Source organism: Ylistrum balloti, unplaced genomic scaffold, assembly GCF_031769215.1.
Source record: "Ylistrum balloti isolate Yb309-2 unplaced genomic scaffold, AGI_CSIRO_Ybal_v1 Utg370746, whole genome shotgun sequence".
In the NCBI taxonomy this organism is placed as follows: domain Eukaryota; kingdom Metazoa; phylum Mollusca; class Bivalvia; order Pectinida; family Pectinidae; genus Ylistrum; species Ylistrum balloti.
The window spans coordinates 25,281-42,500 of NW_026782439.1; the positions used below are offsets into that span (position 1 = coordinate 25,281).

Sequence of the window (17,220 nt, forward strand, 5' to 3'; positions counted from 1 at the left end):
AAATACAATAAATATGATACTTGGCTATGAACCTACAGCAAGGCACAAAACATGACAAAATTAAATTTTGATCCCCTGACAACTTTCCAACAGCACAGCAGGATGCTGTGATGTTTAGAAACATCTAGTGGAGGGATGAATCTTTAATGATAACTAAGTAGAGTTTATCTATCTGTTCCAGATATGATGCGAGAGACCTCTGTGGACATTGATCGTAGCTACAGCCTTCTGGCCCCGGGGACCTGCACTTAGTTCTAAAACAGCTGCTGGATCAGATACCACTATTACTTCACTGTCAATATTTTGGTGATATTACAGCCGTGGACACAGAATCAAGTTCTCATTGTCCATGATATCCTTACCGTTGTGTATAACCGTTCACACAAAGTACCGAAGAATTACTGGACAGATTTCATCAAATAAATATTTGGTTCCAATGACAGAAAAATTTATATAAATTATTTGATCAACATTGAAACTCAAAGAGCATAATACATTCATCTCCTCTTGAGGACAGCTAGAGCTTGTCAAGTGATATTGACACCAGTACACGAGGGACAAGTACGTGAGCTGAGGCAGAATCTGTGTTGTGTCAAGCTAGTGCAGCTACCAACAGGAAGGTGTCACAAGCAAAGCATATCTGGTGGATTTGGTCACTAATACTTTCCAGCTCAGAATACAATGTACAGAGTGACAGACTGCTAGCTTCCTATTACAAACGATTTCACTGAAGCTTGTGAAAAGGCTGTTCTTATTTGTGATTTGGCCCTGAAACGTTCAAAGGAACCTTCCACCTCTTAATGTGTGTTTATTGTACTGAATTTTACTGAAACTATTCAATTCCTTACTGGGTTAATCCGTATAATGAGGATTTTTCATGATCTAATGCTAAAAGGAAAAACTAATCCTCTATTTTTCTTTTATGAACCAAGATCTTTGAAAATATCTTCATATAGTATCAAATGTATTCTAAAGAACCAAACGACAACTGATTCTTGTGAAAATTGCAACTGGTTTCTTATTTACTAAGGAGGAATTGAAACCAGCCCTTCATTTCTGCTGAGAAAGCCTCCAGTAAGTTTTGAAATGTGACCTGTATTCTGTTAGTGTGAGGATTATAGATAAATATGGAGGACATACCAACATCAGCATTAAAGTACCATTCAGAAACATATTGAAAACTAAGATTTTAAACAACAACTTAACAATGGATGTTTTAGTGACTGCCTCACCAGAAAATGTTAACACCACATTCCAGCTGGTGCCAGATAGTGTACGATTCTACCATAACATTGCTGCCACCATCACGGCTGTCATCGGGTTTCCTGCCAATCTGGCTATAATTGTGGCCATTTTCAAGACAAAGTTACACAGACATGTGGGAACGGTATTTGTTCTAAATCTTGTCGTAAACAACATGGTGGTCTGTGTGACGTGCCTTCCCTACATTTCCATCCTGTCATTCGTTGTTCCGGATTCCACGCCACAGGCAATAGACCTGGGCTTCTGTCGTTTCATGGGTTACCTAGCCTATAGCATAAAAGGATCGGAGTTACTGGGACTCGTGCTTATCTCACTCAACAGGTACTTGATAGTTGTTCATTTCAGCAAGTACCAACAAATCTACAGCAGTAGATGGAACATTATAAAAATGATTGCTTTGTCGTGGTCCATTTACCCCATCGTATTGCTGCTTCCGGTCACAGAGATCTGGGGCAGTTTAGCATATGACCCGAACCGGTTTTTTTGTCAACCCTTCTATGCGCAAAACTCCTTCAAGCGGTTCCTTCTTCCGTTTGCTCTTCTTACAAGCATTCCTGTGATACTGTATTGTTACGTCGGCATTCTTATCCGTTTTTGGGTTAGCAAGGAAACAATCAATGCCTTACGAAGTAAGTCAAGAACATCAAACTCTTCAACTTTCAGTGGAAAATATACACGTCGGGACATGCGCTTGGTAGTCATGGTGATGCTTATTTTGACCACGTTTTTTTTCTTGTACATGCCATTTATTGTCATGTCCGTGCTGGACCCCCAAATGAAGATCTATAGCCCAGTGCTACACCTGACATTTATCTATATGAGTTGGGCTCGATGTCTGGTGAATCCTCTTGTGTATTCTATCATGAACCCACGCATTCGTAATGCCTGTCTTGTCAGCTATAAACATGATTCCACTTCCTAAAGCTGGCCATTATATGAAGTACATGATGAATTCATAAAGGTTACATGATGTTTCTGTCATGACAACTGGCTCTATAAGGAAAACAATGTTATGGAAACTGTGTCAATAGCTTTAAGTATCCTGAGTTTTAAAGATAATCTCCCGAGGAGATATATGAATATATATAGTGTTTTATTTATGATATTTAGCAATGTGTTCATGTGTGATGGGAAGTTTCCAGCCTTGTTGTCTTTTGAAAGATTTAATTTTATACTCAAAACTGTCAGTATATTATTGATACTTGTTCAAATGACCAATTAGAGATAATGAAATTAAATCTATGAATGAATATATTTAGCTAAGTCCCAAACTTTCGGTAAATATGTATAAATTTTTTTAAGTATGTTTGTGACATTGTTAAATAATTGAAGCCGATTTTCTGTGATAATTTTGATTTTTCGCTCAGTAAAGCATTGAATCTAACAATTATTTGTATATATTTTATAAACTCCAAATTAATTAAAACTTTCACTGCAACTGATATTGGACTGTTGACAACACACTATTAACCTTCAGGTTCATACAAAGTCTTGATCATTTAATTCTGTTCAAACATCTATCCCACCTTGAAAAATGCTTACAATTACTGATTCGTCTCCTTATTTCACACATCTCCTATAGAGTGTGCGACCAAATATTCACATTAGCAGGCTTGGTGCACTAGCTGTAAACATACCTAATTTGGACAATCATTTTTTTATCTATGTTATCACTGTTGGGCAATTTGGGCATCAAAAAATAATTTCTATGTAAAACAATATACAGAAAGTGCAATCAGCTCAACCATATTTTAGCCAGATACTTTCACCACAAAAAAAACCCCGCTAAAATAAGACAACCACTAAAATAGGGATTTTACAATAACTAGTAATATTATAGTTAAATCATACAAATTTCATTTCGATGTTACACAAGAAATCCTAGAACTCTAGTCTATAAATTATACAACAAATCATAAAGACAAGTTTGTATATTATACAACACATACAACTCCAGTTTAGGAATTAAACATGGTTGGCAACTGGAGCATTAACAATGTCCATATCATTTCCTAACTTTCTAAACAGACCATTAGCATTGATATTACGAGAGATTTTGTAATTATGGTCGTTAACTTTGTGGGATTTATAGTCTGTGGACTAATGTGTATTTCTTTACTGTACGAATTGTTGATCAACATAATACAATATCCCCTATAGGCCAAGCCGATTATTATCAGCCATCATCAGTAAACACAGGCCAGGACAGACCTAACAATTACCAGTCAGACTGGAAATCGAAATCTCTAGAATCATATGTAATGTCACGCCTGAATTCAAAACACGAGTATCGTGTTTAAAATATAAATTGCGACTGTAAGCACTTTCAAAATCAATTCGCAACAGGAGTCTCGCAGATTAAAATAAAAAGTCTTTGTCACAGGCGCTCGTGATATGTGATATCGAAACATCACCTGGCTGTTGATTTTAACTCGATAATCAATAAATGTAAGGATATTATTGATGGAATCTTTCCGTAACAGGATCTGTCTGTAACAGGACACACAAACATTTGTAGATTGATAATTAGGTTGGGGATCCTATTGTGTAATACGTATCAATTTGTATGATCGATACAGCGGAATACGGACAGTTTATAATCACATCCATACATCATAATTAATTGTGGATATATATATACACCATATTTTGTCTCCATCCCAATATCTACCAGCTTAGATAAGAGGTCCCAAAGGGCCGTTCTACTTTTCAGATCAAACCTTAAATGGGACAATATTCAAATAAAGACCAAGGGGAACTCACATAGGAAATCTGAAAATGATCCATTCCGTACTTCTCAAGAAATTGTGATAACAAAAAAAAAAATGGTTTACAGATGAACGGAAAAGGGTTGATGGTCCACAGACAAAGGTTGAATTAAACAGCCCACCTTCTGATGATGGTGGGCTTGTACTGTTTCATCTGATATCTATTTTGAATCACTTGACAGTGGGTTTGTACTTTAAGACACTTGATGGCCATTTTGTATCATTTGGCAGATGATGTATACTGTTTGACAGTCAATTTCTATTTTGTATCATTTGACAGTCAATTGGTATGTTTCATTTGATGCCTGATATCTATTTTGTACCATTTGACAGTTGACATGTACCATTTGACATGTGATATGCATCATTTGACATGTGATATGCATTATTTGACATGTGATATGCATCATTTGACATGTGATATGCATCATTTGACATGTGATATATATCATTTGACATGTGATATGCATCATTTGACATGTGATATACATCATTTGACATGTGATATATATCATTTGACATGTGATATGCATCATTTGACATGTGATATACATCATTTGACATGTGATATATATCATTTGACATGTGATATATATCATTTGACATGTGATATGCATCATTTGACATGTGATATACATCATTTGACATGTGATATACATCATTTGACATGTGGGGTTCAACAATATTGTGAAACATATATATGAATCAAACAATATCAGTTGACAAATTTCCATGAAAATCCTATTCTCATAGTATGACATTTAAACAGACCAATCAGAAGTAATATTGAGACAGATATCATTGTACTGGTATACTTTGAAGGTGTTTAAAAGAATGTCATCTTACCTGGGTAGTTGATCCCTTCAGGGAAGAAGTAGTCTGTATACTCCATATGTAATACTGACATGTCTGTTGGGAGATGGAGCTGCTTCTTGTCCGAGCTGAGGAACTTGCTGGGCGTGTTACGTTTGTTGTCCGCAGTTGACACCTGATAGATGATAAACTCTTCTATCTTGAGGACAGTACAACTTTCCAGTAACTTGGTGGTGCGTGGACGTTGGCTTGGCACTCGGATGGGTGGGACTTGTTGGTGCGAGGGAGGTGGAGGTGGCGGAGATCTACTTCCGCTAGGATTCTGATTCACTGGCTGTGGTTTCTCTGGTTTCTGATTGGCGGGTTCGTGAGCGGGTGACTGTGTGGGGGAGGCGACACAGCATGTTTCACGGGCCTGAGCTACTTCCTGTTTGAAGGCAGAAAACAGCTGCTGGACCCAAAAGTTTCGAGATCCTTGGTTGTCCATATATCGGTACCAGTGTTTCCTCTCTCCACCTATCATATACAAATCAGTGCTGACATTATATATTTGAAGTAAGTCATGTGTGACATCATCAATAAACAAATCAGGTGTGACATCAGTAATACATATCATCATAGATCAACAGGTTAGGTGTGACATAGATTTGAAGCAAGCCATGGGTGACATAACAGATGAACAAGTCGTGTGTGACATAATAGATGAACAAATCATGTGTGACATCATTAACAAGTAATGTGTGACATCTTTAACAAGTCATGTGTGACATCATTAACATGTCATGTGTGACATCATTAACAAGTCATGTGTGACATCATTAACAAGACATGTGTGACCTCATTAACAAGTAATGTGTGATATCATTAACAAGTCATGTGTGACATCATTAACAAGTAATGTGCGACAACATTAACATGTCATGTGTGACATCATTAACAAGTCATGTGTGACATCAAATATAAATAGGTAGTTTGTAATATCATAGGTTAAATAGTGAGGGGTGTTACAGTGATAAATGCCTTCCTTACAATATTTGTCAATTATCTCGTAAATCTGTCATACAATATTTGTCAATTATCTGGTAAATCTCTGCCATATAATTTCTGTCTGTTTATCAGATAAATCTTTAAAACACAACATGTGTCAATCACCTTGTAAATCACAGCTAATTGATTTTTTGTCAATTTTCTGATAAATCTCTACTCTATAATTTCTGTCAATCATCTGGTAAATCTTTGGCATCTGTCAATTGACTTTAAGAAAAAGTCATGCACATACTCATTTTTAAAATAATCTTTGGAATTCATGCATAAAATATTACTTGTATTTGTGTTGAAACAGACAACAACTTTGTCTGAAAGATGTACGTGTCAATTTGTCCTTTATAAAAATCACATAGCTGAACATTAAAAACAAAACAAAGATATAATGTAAATGTTACAGTGAATATTTCATCATCTCAGCCACATTTTCCTTTATAATATTCAACAACACATACCAATATATAACACTGACTATCATTTTTACTCTAAATGTCACAAAAAATAATGAGAATAATCATACTGATTATTGTTAAAGCAATACATGTCCCTTACTGGCCCTACAAGCTACATCACTGACAATGACTTTATACATAGTAATAGGGATACTCTGATCTTGACCCAACAACATTTGAACAGCTACTTTTAAAAGATAATTTGAAGCTTTATATATGTGTGAAGTTTGATGAAAATCCTTCATGGAATGAAGCCGCTAGGGCACGGACAGTTATTTTGTAAAAATATTAATTGCCAATGACCTTAAACCAAAGACCTTATACCTCGTACAAGATATTCTGGTGCTTGATAAGTGTGTGAAGCTTGATGAGAATCCCTCAAGGAATGAAGCTGCTAGAACACTTATTAACATTCACTGTCGCAATGACAGGCTGGTGAATGGTTGGACGGACACGTAGAGAAAGGAAAACTGTACTCTCCCACAGTCGCATCAGTAGGGGACACAGACTGGTGAATGGTTGGACAGACAGATAGAGAGGAAAACTCCCACAGTCGCACCAGTAGGGGACACCGACTGGTGAATGGTTGGACGGACAGATGAGAGGAACACTGTAGTCCCCCACAATCACACCAGTAGGGGACACAGACTGGTGAATGGTTGGACAGACAGATAGAGAGGAAAACTCCCACAGTCACACCAGTAGGGGACACAGACCTGTAGTCTCACACCAGTAGGGGACCCACAGTCACACCAGTAGGGGACACAGACTGGTGAATGGTTGGACAGACAGATAGAGAGGAAAACTCCCACAGTCACACCAGTAGGGGACACAGACTGGTGAATGGTTGGACGGACAGATAGAGAGGAAAACTCCCACAGTCACACCAGTAGGGGACACAGACTGGTGAATGGTTGGAGGGACAGACAGAGAGGAAAACTGTAGTCTCCCACAGTCACACTAGTAGGGGACACAGACTGGTGAATGGTTGGACAGACAGACAGAGAGGAAAACTGTAGTCTCCCACAGTTGCACCAGTAGGGGACACAGACTAGTGAATGGTTGGACAGACAGATAGAGAGGAAAACTGTAGTCTCCCACAGTCACACCAGTAGGGGACACAGACTGGTGAATGGTTGGACAGACAGATAGAGAGGAAAACTAGACTCCCAAAGTCACACCAGTAGGGGACACAGACTGGTGAATGGTTGGACAGACGGATAGAGAGGAAAACTCCCACAGTCACACCAGTAGGAGACACAGACTGGTGAATGGTTGGACGGACAGACAGAGAGGAAAACTGTAGTCTCCCACAGTCACACTAGTAGGGGACTTATAACTACCTCCTTCAAACTCAATCCAACTAATTCACATAATCTAACAAAACAAAGTTTAATTAATTTTACAACTGAAACATCATAACAAAATTTTATCATTTTCATCAAATTAGTCATGAAAATGGTGTATTAGTCAAGTTATACGACAAAAATAATTTTATTGTGTAGCTTTATACTCCCAAAATAACCATAAATTAATTTTGCACACATTTAGCTCAATCTAAAAATGTTATTTTTCTAAATATAACATGCTGATGACAATTCATCAAATCAACTAACATTTTACTTAATTAGGCAGAATTGAGCATTTTGATGACATAACAGAAGGACATAATTACATTTCAGGATTGTCTGTTTGTTTCCCGGGTTTTTCACTCTATCAACAACCAGAGTCATTGAGGGGGCGGGGCACTTTAGAGTAGCTGAAGGCTACCTACCTACCACAAAGAACAACATACTGGAGGCCCATTACATGCCATCCAGAGCAATTAAAATCTGAGGATATAACCACCATAGTACCCATCAGTCTGTTTTTCTACTTTCTGAGATTCACAAACTGCCACGGAGAGGAAAAGTTGAACTAGAGACACAGCTCAGATCTTCACCACAGGGTGTGTAGGCCAAATGTCTACTGCCTCAGCTATCAAAGCTGTGTATCAAAAACACACTTCCTCACAAATAACAGACAGATATGAAGATTACATTACTGGGCACCAAATGATAACTTAAGTTGGAAGTACATTATACATGACAGAATTATGAGTAAAGCAGACCTATTTCTATCAAAAACATATCTCCTTACACCTTTACATAACATTACAAAGAAGGCACAATAGGAATCATATATAATTCACAAGCAATGTCTAGTAGAGTAGCTTTCAATGATTCCTGTAATCTGTCCACTGGGATATCAAAGATTTGAGATCTTCCTTCACTGGGATATCAAATGTGGGAGATCTGTCTCCACTGGGATATCAAAGATTTGAGATCTTCCTTCACTGGGATATCAATGGTTTGAGATCTGTCTCCACTGGCATATCAAATGTGGGAGACATGTCTCCACTGGGATATCAAATGTGGGAAATCTGTCTCCACTGGCATATCAAATGTGGGTGATCTGTCTCCACTGGGATATCAAATGTGGGTGACATGTCTCCACTGGGATATAAAATGTGGGAAATCTGTCTCCACTGGCATATCAAATGTGGGTGATCTGTCTCCACTGGGATATCAAATGTGGGAAATCTGTCTCCACTGGCATATCAAATGTGGGTGATCTGTCTCCACTGGGATATCAAATGTGGGTGATCTGTCTCCACTGGGATATCAGATGTTGGAGATCTGTCTCCACTGGGATATCAAATGTGGGAAATCTGTCTCCACTGGGATATCAAATGTGGGTGACCTGTCTCCACTGGGATATCAAATGTGGAAGACATGTCTCCACTGGGATATCAAATGTGGGAAATCTGTCTCCACTGGGATATCAAATGTGGGTGATCTGTCTCCACTGGGATATCAGATGTTGGAGATCTGTCTCCACTGGGAGATCAGATGTGGAAGATCTTCCTTCACTGGGATATCAGATGTGGGTGATCAGTTTCCACTGGGATATCAAATGTGAGAGATCTGACTCCATTAGGTTATCAAATGTGGGTGATCAGTCTCCATTAGGATATCAAATGTGGGTGAACAGTCTCCACTGGGATATCAAATGTGGGAGATCTGTCTCCATTAGGATATCAAATGTGGGTGATCTGTCTCCATTAGGATATCAAATGTGGGTGATCTGTCTTCACTGGGATATCAGATGTGGGTGATCTGTCTCCATTAGGATATCAAATGTGGGTGATCAGTCTCCACTGGGATATCAGATGTGGGTGATCTGTCTCCATTAGGATATCAAATGTGGGTGATCTGTCTTCACTGGGATATCAGATGTGGGTGATCTGTCTCCACTGGGATATCAAATGTGGGTGATCTTTCTCCACTGGGATATCAAATGTGGGTGATCTGTCTCCATTAGGATATCAAATTTTGGTGATCAGTCTCCACTGGGATATCAAATGTGGGTGATCTGTCTCCATTAGGATATCAAATGTGGGTGATCAGTCTCCACTGGGATATCAAATGTGGGTGATCTGTCTCTACTGGGATATCAAATGTGGGTGATCTGTCTCCATTAGGATATCAAATGTGGGTGATCTGTCTCCACTGGGATATCAAATGTGGGTGATCTGTCTCCATTAGGATATCAAATGTGGGTGATCTGTCTCCATTGGGATATCAGATGTGGGTGATCTGTCTCCATTAGGATATCAAATGTGGGTGATCTGTCTTCACTGGGATATCAGATATGGGTTATCTGTCTCCACTGGGATATCAAATGTGGGTGATCTGTCTCCATTAGGATATCAAATGTGGGTGATCTGTCTCGACTGGGATGTTAGATGTGGAAGATCTGTCTCCATTAGGATATCAAATGTGGGTGATCTGTCTCCACTGGGATATTAGATATTGGATACCTGTCTCCACTTTGAAATCAAACACAAGAAAGACTATGACAACTGAATTCACCAATGACCCACAGTATATTCACAGTAGCATTCAGAAATGACCCACAGTATAGGAATATTTACAGACAGTAGAATTCACAAATGACCCACAGTATATTCACAGTAGAATTCACAAATGACCCACAGTATAGGAATATTTACAGACAGTAGAATTCACCAAAGACCCACAGTATATTCACAGTAGAATTCACAAATGACCCACAGTATAGGAATATTTACAGACAGTAGAATTCACCAAAGACCCACAGTATATTCACAGCAGAATTCACAAATGACCCACAGTATAGGAATATTTACAGACAGTAGAATTCACCAATGACCCACAGTATATTTACAGTAGAATTCACAAATGACCCACAGTTTATTCACAGCAGAATTCACAAATGACCCACAGTATAGGAATATTTACAGACAGTAGAATTCACCAATGACCCACAGTATATTTACAGTAGAATTCACAAATGACCCACAGTATAGGAATATTTACAGACAGTAGAATTCACCAAAGACCCACAGTATATTCACAGTAGAATTCACAAATGACCCACAGTATAGGAATATTTACAGACAGTAGAATTCACCATAACCCACAGTATATTTACAGTAGAATTCACAAATGACCCACAGTATAGGAATATTTACAGAGAGTAGAATTCACCATAACCCACAGTATATTTACAGTAGAATTCACAAATGACCCACAGTATATTCACAGTAGAATTCACAAATGACCCACAGTATAGGAATATTTACAGACAGTAGAATTCACCATAACCCACAGTATAGGAATATTTACAGAGAGTAGAATTCACAAATAACCCACAGTATATTGACAGTAGAATTCACAAATGACCCACAGTATAGGAATATTTACAGACAGTAGAATTCACCAAAGACCCACAGTATATTCACAGTAGAATTCACAAATGACCCACAGTATAGGAATATTTACAGACAGTAGAATTCACCATAACCCACAGTATATTTACAGTAGAATTCACAAATGACCCACAGTATATTCACAGAAGAATTCACAAATGACCCACAGTATAGGAATATTTACAGACAGTAGAATTCACCATAACCCACAGTATAGGAATATTTACAGAGAGTAGAATTCACAAATAACCCACAGTATATTTACAGTAGAATTCACAAATGACCCACAGTATAGGAATATTTACAGACAGTAGAATTCACCAATGACCCACAGTAAAGGAATATTTACAGACAGTAGAATTCACCAATGACCCACAGTATATTTACAGTAGAATTCACAAATGACCCACAGTATATTTACAGTAGAATTCACCAAAGACCCACAGTATATTCACAGTAGAATTCACAATTGACCCACAGTATAGGAATATTTACAGACAGTAGAATTCACCAATGACCCATAGTTTAGGAATATCTACAGACAGTAGAATTCACCAATGACCCACAGTATAGGAATATTTACAGACAGTAGAATTCACCAATGACCCACAGTTTAGGAATATTTAAAGACGGTAGAATTCACCAATGACCCACAGTTTAGGAATATTTACAGACGGTAGAATTCACCAATGACCCACAGTTTAGGAATATTTAAAGACAGTAGAATTCACCAATGACCCACAGTATAGGAATATTTACAGACAGTAGAATTCACCAATGACCCACAGTATAGGAATATTTACAGACAGTAGAATTCACCAATGACCCACAGTATAGGAATATTTACAGACAGTAGAATTCACCAATGACCCACAGTATAGGAAAATTTACAGACAGTAGAATTCACCAATGACCCACAGTATAGGAATATTTACAGACAGTAGAATACACCAATGACCCACAGTATAGGAATATTTACAGACAGTAGAATACACCAATGACCCACAGTATAGGAATATTTACAGACAGTAGAATTCACCAATGACCCACAGTATAGGAATATTTACAGGCAGTAGAATACACCAATACCCAGGACACCTGGTAGGAAAATCAAACAGCCTTCAACAGATCAATGTGTTTCAGATTGACTAGTTAAATCTATACCTATATAATCTGCAGATATTAAATAGTATACAAGATATTTCTTTTTAACTTTTCATTCAGAAAATGTCTGTAAGACATGACTACTCCTACTGTTATACATACTAGAATCAGATCAGGAGTAGAATTTGATGTTACGATACATTTGAGGAAATATGAGCTAAAACTGTTGAGAGGTTCTCAAATATTTGATATCACTTCTGAATGTGGCTTCACAGATTGGATGGGATAAGGGACAGGCATGACTATCAATAATATCCCCTCCGTATAATGGCTAGGGCATCATACTGTTTAGAGGGGGATAATTTTTTCTGAGTTTGAACAGATGCTGGACAATCATTTGTGACACACAAATCTGACTCCTGTGACACACAATTCTGACTCATGTGACAAACAAAGCTGACTCATGTGACACATAAATCTGACTCATGTGACACAAAAATCTGACTCCTGTGACACACAATTCTGACTCATGTGACACAAAAATCTGACTCCTGTGACACACAATTCTGACTCATGTGACCAACAAACCTGACTCATGCGACACACAAATCTGACTCAGGTGACACACAAATCTGACTCATGGGACACACAAATCTGACTCCTGTGACACACAATTCTGACTCATGTGACAAACAAACCTGACTCATGCGACACACAAATCTGACTCAGGTGACACACAAATCTGACTTCTGTGACACAAAAATCTGACTCAGGTGACACACAAATCTGACTCAGGTGACACACAAATCTGACTCATGGGACACACAAATCTGACTCATGTAACCAAGCTTGAGGTTACATTCTTTTCACTAACTTAATTGAGATTAAAATGAGGAAATTATAGGCCAAAATGACAACGTATCCCTTCTTCTTTACTAAAAGAAGTTGTTTGGATAACACTATGCTGTAGCATGGTCTAAACCCACATGGTTCTTTGGGCAAAGCTGAGCTAAAGAATAACACTTAATTTTCATGTCATTAAACTACATATAAACATGTACTTCATATTTATTTGCTTATTTCTAGTTTTACAACCCTGAGTCAGCTAAGGTTATCTTGCAAACTCCAACTTAACTAATATGATACGCACAAACTTTGTATCTAGCAATTGCAGACCTTCACGAGATGAGTTTGAAAATGTTAATAAAACATGAAAAATGTGTTTCATTGTGATATTAGGGCTGTCACAAGTACACAATTTTTCACCTCGGGGTACTTATCATTGACACCCTCGACCTGCAATTTTCAGTAACGTGATCACCACAAATTCAAATTGGTGATAAACGCTGGTTTTTCAAGTATTGTTGGCTAATCAACATCATTTAGACTTACATAGTAGTCTGGACATTATTGACGATGTTGGGGAAATGACTATTACAATGTGTTTTCAGACTTCATAGAATTACAATTATCATACGCTTTGATCAGGGAAGCCATGTTGTATATATGTTCAAGGTTTCGATCAGGGACGCCATGTTGTGTATATGTTCAAGGTGTCATGGCTGTGTATATTGAGGAATTCTGAGTTTTAGTTTAAGGCTGTTGCATGTTTCTTGGCCATGAGAAAGTGTCAACCATCAGTGCAACAATGTAGTCCTTCATACAGCAGATTTATATATTTACGTGTATATTAAACATTGTTTCTTCTCAACAGACAGCCAACAAGTGCACAGAGGTACTTAGAAACATTTTATAGTGAACTTTACAATAGAACTAGGTAATACTGACTCGGGTGACCAGCATACTCATTGCAGCCATAGGTAATATGAACAAGACAAAGCAGTACTAGGTCTGTTGTGTAATCTAAATTCTTTGGATGTAAAATGTTAGATGTGAAGTTGTGTTTGATCATATGTCTTGAAATTTTAGTTTCTTTATGACCATTGATCATTAAAAAGGCAAAACATGGAAGATGACACTGCAATGAAATTGTCTTTTATTGAAGCAATGACCTTGAACACAGATGACCTTAACCTAAATTGACTTAAGCCTCTGATGACCTTCATATAAGGTAACCTTAGCCTCAGAGGCAATCTGAAAAAAACTATGCTACTATTTGAATATTTATCATCACACAAGTTTGAGCATAAATGATGATTTTTTTTTTCTACAGAAATCACAGACAAAGAGACTGGGGCAATCCTTCATATCATGGTGGGGCACATCCAAATAGGTGTATATATCTGTATCAGATGTTATATCTCTTATCATGTCTGCAAATATGGGTACACAAGTTCGCTAGCACAACATTGATCCACTGTGAATGAAAGTTTAGAAGTCATGCATCCTACCAACGGCAGAAAACAATTATAAAAAATTATAGAAGCATTCAAAAACAAAACTAATCTCTACTAAACCACCAAAATATTCATAAAGCAAAAAAAAAAAAAAAATTACATATGATTTCTTTTTTTAAACTATTTTTTTTTTTTTTGCCAAAAAAATTTTTGATTAAATTCTAAGTCAATTTTGTTTTTTAAATTTGTTTACATATTTAACAAAGGAGAGTGGATATAGGGGAAGTAACCAGCTTGACAATAACATGGTCAGGACACTGTTTTATAAGCGAACGGTTCTACACAAAAGCAACTTTGAATTCTGATGGCACAGCTAGCAGTCAATCTGTTGAAAGGAGATTTTCCTTTTGTCTACAGAAATAATACATGTAAAAATAAATATTTGGGGACATGCATTAACTAATGGACAAACTCACCACGTGACATGATTAACTCCTCATCTGAAAGCCAGGAGCCATGGATATATAACAGTACACACCCAAGTCAGCCATCGCCTGCCGTCCACCCTCCACACCACATCCTACTCTTGGCCACGATATCAGATCACTGATATTTCACAGCGGGAATGACATATTTGTTAATTCTGTGATAGTTTTTTGGGTTTTTTTTTGACAGAACCTATATGGGGGGGGGGGGGTTTTTCTACTATAGTTGGATCAAAATTGTTTGATGTTTTTATTAATTAGATCTGACAAAATTTATTAGGGAGGTTGCTAACTCTTTCAATCATTATTTCATATAAAAAAACACACCTTAGACTTCCAAAGCTCCACCAAGGAGGTTTCATTTCAAATTTTAATATATTTCTGATGTTTTACAACAAAAAACATTAATTTCTTAATATATTATCTTTGTATAAACCAGTCACTATTATACTAAAATGGTTTAAGTAGTTATACCAGAATTCCGATATTTATTGTAACTTTGATCATGAAGGTAATAACAATACTGTAAAATCTACAAGAGCCGAGATCTTGTATGGCAAAATGGTCTTAGGCTGTAGTTTGAAAGATCACCTTTTCCAGAGGTCAGTTAAGACAAGGTCTTACAGTGAAATGTATCTGCGGAGTCAAATATGAAATAAAATCCACAATAGAAAGTAAACCATCAGTTCTCGCATAATTTAAACCTTTAATAGATGGATTGTTCTTCATAACCTAATTTTAATTTTTTTTTATTGGTAATCCTGTGAGTATGATAGGGATGTGAAATATACGTTGTGGCGTGGAGTACAGCGACTAGCAGGTGGTGACAGAAAGCTGATTACATGTGTTGTTATCAGGTATATATATATATATATATGATATACATTAGGAAAATATACTGGGTGCTGTCAATGGAGGGGACATAACTCCAATCAAATCAAGGAAAATTTAGTATATGACCCAGATATATTAGTTTACTTATTGGGATCAACTTAAACAGATAAGCTTAGCAGCAAATATATATAAATATATAACCACATTTATGATACCAATTCCATGCAAAATAACCACGATAAAATCAAAACTTATTTCAAATTGGCCAAATTTTACAAAACTAATTTTGTAGATTTAACAGATGTATTTGTTCTATCAGAAATAAAAGTATTTAAGTCTAATAAGCTAAAATCAGTGCTTTAATTTCTAGCTAAGATTGTAAAAATAAATTTCATGACAAGACACCATCAATCACTAAACTCTAGTTGATTGGACAGTGATTGGTTGATATTATCTCTAGCACTGCAGATACAAACCAAACTTAAACAGAAACAGCAAAAAACTCACAGAATCAAGCAGCATATCAAGTCATTGACACCCAGCTGGTCAATCACTGTGATAGTCAAGTAACAATGGTCAATGGTGGTCAATCACTCGGCTGGTCAAACATCGATAGCCAATCACTCAGCTGATCAGGTACTGATGGTCAATCAATCTTCCAGCCCAGTATTGACAGTTAGTTACTCAGCTGGTCAAGTATTGATGGTCAGTAACTTGGCTAGTCAAGTAATGATGGTCAATCGCTCAGCTGGTCAAGTAATGATGGTCAATCACTCAGCTGGTCAAGTAATGATGGTCAATCACTTAGCTGGTCAAGTATTGATGGTCAATCACTCAGCTGGTCAAGTTATGATGGTCAATCACTCGGCTGGTCCAGTATTGATGGTCAATCACTCAGCTGGTCAAGTATTGATGATCAATCACTCAGCTCGTCAAGTAATGATGGTCAATCGCTCAGTTGGTCAAGTTATGATGGTCAATCACTCAGCCAGTCCAGTATTGACAGTTAGATACTCGGCAAGTCAAGGACTAATGGTCAATAACACGACCTGTAAAGTATTGATGGTCCATCACTCTGCTGATCAACCACCTGGCTGGTCAAGTATTGAGGGTTAATCACTTGGCAAGTCAACAAACAATGGTCAATCAGTCTTCTGGTCAAGTACACGACATAAATAAATCATAAAATGTCTTACCTGCTGGGTTGAAAGGGTAGATATCGACAGACAGCCTGTTGAAAGTGATTTGCATAGCACCACCCTCAATCCTCTTGTTGTGTTTAGGGTTGTTTTGCACATCTATCATAAAAAAAAAATTCTGCCTCAATAATCAAGCCATCACTTATCAAGTCGTCAGGGTTGTGTCCCC

General features: G+C 37.3%; 2 protein-coding genes across 2 annotated transcripts in view; one reads left to right on the forward strand and one right to left on the reverse strand.

Annotated features, from left to right (window-relative positions):
• Nucleotides 1-17,220, reverse strand: part of LOC132558034 (bridge-like lipid transfer protein family member 3B) — a gene marked incomplete at its 3' end in the record, with an annotated part of 71,611 nt that overhangs the window by 25,107 nt on the left and 29,284 nt on the right. Inside the window, exons 9-10 of the mRNA XM_060222556.1 lie at nucleotides 17,049-17,150; nucleotides 4,878-5,360 (exon numbers count right to left, since the gene is read on the reverse strand). Of these exons, the coding sequence (XP_060078539.1) occupies nucleotides 4,878-5,360; nucleotides 17,049-17,150 (585 nt within the window). The remainder of the gene's footprint in view (nucleotides 1-4,877; nucleotides 5,361-17,048; nucleotides 17,151-17,220) is intronic.
• Nucleotides 1,208-2,185, forward strand: LOC132558033 (protein trapped in endoderm-1-like). Its single transcript, XM_060222554.1, has one exon. It carries the CDS (start codon nucleotides 1,208-1,210, stop codon nucleotides 2,183-2,185), a length of 978 nt encoding a protein of 325 aa, XP_060078537.1.